The 6,498-nt window shown below is 58.5% G+C and overlaps 1 protein-coding gene across 7 annotated transcripts in view; it reads left to right on the top strand.

Moving 5' to 3' along the window:
* The first annotated feature begins 2,012 nt into the window (after nt 1–2,012).
* The window catches only part of NRP2 (neuropilin 2), an 86,929-nt gene continuing 82,443 nt past the window's right edge, over nt 2,013–6,498 (top strand). For 4 of the 7 annotated variants that reach the window (XM_048047148.2, XM_048047150.2, XM_048047149.2 and 1 more), the window contains exon 1: nt 2,014–2,450. In XM_048047148.2, the coding sequence (XP_047903105.1) occupies nt 2,378–2,450 (73 nt within the window). In that variant the 5' untranslated portion in view covers nt 2,014–2,377. Of the gene's footprint in view, nt 2,451–6,498 lie in introns of all 7 variants that reach the window. The other 3 variants (XM_048047146.2, XM_048047147.2, XM_048047145.2) reach the window with 1 other exon arrangement.

Here is a 6,498-nt window from a genome sequence, read left to right as displayed (position 1 = left end):
TCAGGATGCATAGTTTCACCTTATGCTCGGTTCCTTCAAGACCGAGAGAGGATCTGTGTCTTAAATGCTCCCATCAGAAGTATTTTTTGGACTCTTTTGTAAACGAGCTGGACTAGCAGGTGTCACCAGCGTGGTTGTCATCCTGTCCTGAACACCTGCAGTGGTAAAAACTGCAGGAGCACTGCCTGGTATTTCAGTTGTGCCTTTCTTTCCCTGACAGCAGCACGTTGTGGAAAGGAGACTTAAGAACTGACACGAAACACATGGCTGGATTTGTGGAGAGCTATTGAGAAGCAGCTGAGAGAAACCTCTGTGAGCAGCAGGTAACTTCATTTCCCATCACCGTATTCTTTCCTAGAGTTATCTTCTCTTCTTCACTCAGTAGTGGATCAGAGCTGGTAACAGTTCAGGGCTGTGTTTGCACTCTTCTGTTCACCTTAACCAGGGGAAATGCCTGAATGTAATGCAAGGAAAACTGCCCCTGCGCTGTACGGTGTGTTAAATGGGGCCATCTCTGTCTAGGGCTTGGTAACCTCTTCTTTTCCATGCACATCTCAAGAGAGCAATGATTCATGCTGTGGATTTATATTGCGCTGCGGTATCTATGTTATGGTTCGCAAAGGCTATTTATACACACAAAAAAATCACACTTTGCTAGCTTGATAGTAGTCTAACTATAAGCAAGTAGTAAATAATAGTTGCATAATTGCACACCAAAATACAATAAATAAGGCAGCAGGCTCAGTTGCCACTGGCTTTGCGCTGACTTCAACAAGTGTTGGAGCACGTTTGAGCCACAGAAGATGCAGGATAAGGTACTGAAACACACGGGAGGAGCAGGGACGCTGTGGCCCTCGGGGTAACGGCTGCAATATCAGATCTGTCTGCCAGGCCAAATCTGTTGCTGTCAATGAACTTCCACTGGCCTCAGAGGAACTGGGCGCGCTCGTGGTGTGTGTGTGTGTGTGCTCGACAGGTTGGCATCGTGATTTCACTGACGTGAGCTGGTGATGCTACCCGCAACTGATAGACAGCAGAGTACAAAATAATTAGTCTCATCACCTTCAGTGAATACCAGTGAAATGTTCGTACTTTCCCTCTCACCCACACAACGATGTATTTTGCTTCTGCCACATGTCGGTATTTCTTCACTAATTACCAACTTTAAAGAAGCGAGGTAACGTGGTTTTAATCCCCTTGTCTACTGTAAATCTGGAAGTTACAGCCGACAAGCTAGGGACTGATTAACAAAGTAAATGGCACGGTTTTGCGCAGCTTTTCGGTTCGGGGTCCTAGGGCTCGTTTCACCGGTGTGAAGTCCCTTTCACCTTCGAAGTCCCGGGACGTCGAAGGGCCGGGGCGCGCGTTAGCCCCGCCGTGCCGGGTACTGGCTCTGTGCTGCCGCGCTGCGCGCCCCGAGGCGCCGGGCAGGCTGCCGGCCCAGGCGGGGGCTGCGCACCTGCCGGGCACGAAGGCGCACAAACTTTCCGAGCGCTCTCCGGGCTGCTGCGAGCGCGGCTCCGCGGCTCCGCGCTGGGAGAGCGCCGCGGCGGAGCCCGGCGGGGACCGCGCGAGCCGGCCGCGGGCCGAGCTCGGGGAGCGCCGCGCATCCCGCTCCGCCCCGCCGCATCCCGGAGCTGCTCCCCGGCCCCTCCGCCGCGCCGCAGCGGCGAGGCAGGGCGCTGCCGGTCCCCGAGGCGCTGAGCGGCGACAATCCTTGTCCTGACGCTCCCCCCTCCGACAGCTGCCGGCTGGCTGCGGCTCGCACCGCCCCGCTCCTCCGCCGGCCCGGCGGCTCCCGGCGGCGCGGCGCGGAGAGGGGCCCGGCGGGCGAGGCTCCCCCCGCCCGGAGCCGGCCCGGCCCCGCTCCCCGGCCCCGCGGGGGGCTCCGGGGGGCCAGGCGGGCGGCGCCGGGGCGGGCCGCGGGTGCGGGCGCCCCGAGGGGGCGGTGCGCGGGCGGGCCGGGGGGGGCCGGGGGGCGGCGCTGCCGCTCGGCGCTGCCAGCCACATGCCGCCCTGCCTGAAAAGGCTGCGAGGCGCCGGCGGGGAGCGAGAGGAGGCGCAGACGGCGCCCCAGCCCGCACCGACACCGACACCGCCACCAGCGCCGCCGCCGCGCCCCGGGGGATGCCGAGGCGCCGGCCCCGCGGGTCGCCCTAGGGGACAGGCGCTGCCTCGGCACCGCCCGCAGCCCGCAGCCCCGGCCGGGGGGAGCCGCCCCCGCCGAGCCCCGAGTGGGGCAGGGAGGCGAAGCCCGGCCCCGCACAGCCTCGGTGGCGTTGGTTTTCTTTTTTTGGTGGTGGTGCTTTGATTGTTGTTTTTTTTTTCGTGTTTTTTTTTTTTTTTCCCCGCTGTTGTTATTTATTTCTGGCGAAGGATGGATACGTTTCTCCTGGCGTGGGGATTTCTAGCGCTGTGCTTGCCCGGCTCCGGAGGCACGGCGGACACAGGTAAGGCGGGGATGCCCCCGGCCGCCCAACTTTCGGGTGCCCGTGCGCGGCCCCGGGAACCGCTCGGGGACCTGGGGGGATCCGCGCCCGCGGCGTGTGGGGCCGGGCTCGGGGCGCATCGCCCGCAGCCGCCCGGCTCCCCTCGGCCCCGGGAAGTTGCGGTGCCGCTCCGTGCGGGGAGCCGCCGCATCCCGGGCACAGCACCCGGCTGCAACGCCGGGAAACTTTGGGTGAGCGGGGCGAGGCGTGTGGCGGAGCCGCGCTGGCAGCAGGGCAGGCTTGCGGAGGGGGCACCTGGCTGCCGGGCCCCTGCCCGCGGTGAGCACGGACCCGGGGCTATGGCACGACCGGCCCGGGACCTGGCGGGCTCCGATCCGGGCTGGGCTGTCAGCGGGCAGGGGGATGAAGCCTGCTCCTGGCGCTTGGGCTGCTCCGGCTGGGGGCCAGCCGAGGCAGGGCCCTCCGCTCCCCAGTCTCTGGCTTTGGGTCCAGCTACTGGGGACGGTGGAGTCCCCGCTGGAGCAGGCGCTGGAGGGGAGGGATGTGTTCACCCGGCCTCCCTCCTGGGGCTCTGTCTGCGGTCACCACCGCAGGAGCTGCCCGGCAGGACGGTGGTGCCAAGCCAGCAGCTGCCGCACTGGGTTTCTCTGCCACTAGCCGGACCCACAGGACGTGCCCCAGCTGGCTGTGGGGCATGCAGGGTCCCTATCCATGGTGTGACCCAGGCAGTGTTAGGTGGCGAGGGTCTATCCATGCCTTCTCCCTGCCCCTCTGCTTTCCCCTTGCCCTAAGCCTCATGGCCACCACCTCCCCCTTGGAAAGGGAAGTGGGAGAGTCTGCCGCTGAGAACGTCCCTTTCTTGCAGCAGCAAGGCACAGACGTTCCCGGCACACGCTTCTTGTACATGGAGTTGCTGGTTGGCATCGCCTCCTTTCCTTATGGCTGTAAAGGAAAGAAGAAAAAAAAAAATCCCATGTTTTGTTCATTTAGGAAAATAAATGAATAAGCACTCAATGGGGGTAAAGAGAAAGGGTAGAGTCCTGCGAGGCCCCTGCCGGGTGAACCAGCCTTTCCACATGGTCCCTGTTCCAGAGGCGCTGTCTGGTCCCCTGGAGTGGGTGCTGTGCTGAGGCGCTGACCTGGGGCTTGCTCCTGAGGATGCACTGGCCAGCCCCAGCTGCGATCCTTGCGGCTGCTGAGCCTGTGCATGCACGTGTGTGTCTGTGTGACCACCTCCTGCCATCCTCCTGTGGGCTCAGGAGCAGGACTTCTTGTCGGGAAGGGTTTTATGAGCCGACCGTGTCGCTGAGGCCACTCAGTCGCTGTAAGAAATGCTTATTTGAACGCGGGGTTTTCCCGGCTAAGCAGAGCATCACATGGTGTTTGAGCCAGCAAGGAAGTTGTCTCCCTGCGGCTGACACCAACAGCTTTTTGCCTAGACACTGTTGTTGTGCTTCAAACCTGGTCAAATGACTTGATTGTGAGCCCAGTGAGCAAAGGTATGGGGTAACGGGACGCGCGCCTCCGTCGGGCTAAGCTCAGCTCCAGTAAATTAGCCAGCCTAGTAAGAAAAACATGCCCGAGGTAGATGGATTTATGTTTCAGTCTGGTGTATCTGAAAGCCTTCCCCCATTACGAAAGTCCGTCTTAAGGTTCCCCGAGGGAGGTTAATAGAGAGGGGAGATGATTTTAATAGACAATAATATGATAATCCGCCTGGAAAAAAAACCTTGTGCAATATTTCTACAGCAAGAGATAAACAGTGCAGCTGCCAATTTGTATGTAGCCGAGCAAACCCTGAGATAACCACGGAGGGGAGTGGGTGGGAGACCCTGGAAGATAAATCTGGAGGCTGGATGGCTGTGTGTTTTTCGTCTTCCTTTAAAAAGCAATCAAGTAAGAAAGTAACAGGTTTGAGTGACCCGAGTACCGAGCCGTGCAGACGATGTTTATGCAGCTCTGAGCAAAGCTCACTCTTGAAGCCTTCCCAATAGTTTGCTTAAAAGCTGGTATTTTTAGTAATGGCTTAGGAGCTGTAGCGAGGTGGGGAGGGGGACCAAAACAAATTGCTGCCAAGCAGGCGCACAGCCACGCACATACAAACATGCACACCCACCCACACAAGTGTAGCGTAACGCCTTTTGCCCGTTGTGCTGTTAACTCAGCTCGTACGGGGAACAAAAGCTTTTTTAGCCTAGGAATCAGACAGTTGTCAGGAACATCACTGAAACGCCTGATACAAGCTCCGTGGGGGGCTCTGACCCAGGTTAGGATGTTGGATTTTGTTTTCCTAACTTTCCTGCCACAGCAAAATCGCCGTGTGTGGTGCCTGGAGTGACAGGCAGACCCCGTGCACGTCCCAGGGGCTCTGCGGGGCACTCCCCATCTCCCTGCCATGCTCCTTCACCTCCCTGCTCACGCCGCCTTGGCATTTACCCCACATTTGGTACCTCGGCGTGGCTCGGAGGTTAAAGTGGGAAGGCAGCCAGCTCTGCTGGGCCGGAGAAGGCAGCGCTCCCCGTCCTAGCGGCGTGCTGGTCCCAGCGGCGTGCTGCTCCAGGCGGGCAGCTTGGTTTCCTAACAGAAAACTCCAGTGCCGCTGGGCTCCAGGACATGGTGGCCTTGTACCACAGATAGCCAGAGAGGAGAAAGCATCCTTCATGGGGTTTAGGAAGCTGTCAGGTTCAGATAAGGCTGGGATCCTATCCTGTGGGACCCCCAGTTGTATTAATAAGGAAAAATTAATTTTTAAGCACTGGGATGGCTGCCAAATTATATGACCTCTGACAGACCAGCTGTGCTAGGAAAATAAATCGTCTATATCTGAGACCTGTGATCCTATCTGAAATCGAAATAGAAGAAGTCAGCATCTAGCCATGGTGGTGGGGGCAGATTGCAGCAGCCTGAGGGCAGGCTGGAAGCTGCTAAACTTGCTCTCCATTGTGCAGTGAAGTCACCACCAGCACGTCCCCGCGGGGTCTCGGGAATACAGTTGTCTAATCCGGGAAGTGTGGAAAGCCGATGTGCCTGCACACACCCAGGCTGGGGCTGACGGTGCCGGCACAGAGATGCGGGCAGAAGCGGGTGTGAACGTTTCCAGCTCTACCCTCGCTCTGTAGCAGCCCTTTGACACGTTTCTAATTATAATACACACACAGACAAAGAGGTAGCTGGGCTATTTTCGAAATCCCTGTCTACACCCTGGTGGAAACCGCAATACTAGCAACAACATAAATCAGGGCTGTTGCTAGCAGTGTTGCACACGGCTTCGCGCTACAGTAGCATGGTTTTAATCATACTCAGAATCAAAGGGTCAGCCTTCCCCTTGCCTGAGCCAAATCACAATCTCAGAAGGCTGGATCCCGAGCCAGGCTTGATGCCTGTGCAGCGAGAAGACGCGAGCACAGACATGGAGGGGAGGTTTGTCAGGACGAGGTCGGCAGGCGCAGGGCCAAGCGCTCAAAATGACAGCTCGGATCTGTGAGCTTTTCTGTGTGCCAGCAGTGCCCTTGGATGGCATGGGGGGTGCTAGGGTAACAGTGGGGGGCCAGCCCTCCAGCTGCAGCCTTGGTGGGGCTGCCCATTCCCAAACAGGGTCGGGAAAGGGGTACAAGCTGATGGGGAAGGCAGAAAGCCAGGCTGCAGTGAGTCGGCATGGAAAATAGCTGGAAGTATTACTAGCAGCAATGGATGGCTGCAGAGACTTTCTGTCTGAATGTTTCTCACCCTTTCTTCATACTTGATGAGTCAAAGAAAACGGGCCCTAGAGATGAGGTGCTGGGCTCAGGGTCTTTGAAACCAGCCCTGATTTCTGCCTGTGCGTTTGAGACAAAGGCAAGACATCTGCCCCAGCTGTTCTGCCCGGTCACCCCTGGCTGTGAAGTGCTGTTGGTGTGGGGTTTGAATGCCTGCCTCTCTGCATCTCCCTCCTAGGGAGACGGTGAAACCAAAAGGACGCTGTCCTTTCCTGCAGCTCGTGTTTTCTGAAAGGTGGAATTTTTAAGGGAATGCCTGTGGGGAGAGGGAGGGAAGAAGCTCCTGCCCCACT

Source organism: Anser cygnoides, chromosome 6 (assembly GCF_040182565.1).
Source record: "Anser cygnoides isolate HZ-2024a breed goose chromosome 6, Taihu_goose_T2T_genome, whole genome shotgun sequence".
Classification (NCBI taxonomy): domain Eukaryota; kingdom Metazoa; phylum Chordata; class Aves; order Anseriformes; family Anatidae; genus Anser; species Anser cygnoides.
Note: the sequence above shows the minus strand (reverse complement) of the source record. Positions and strands in the feature narration are given on the sequence as shown.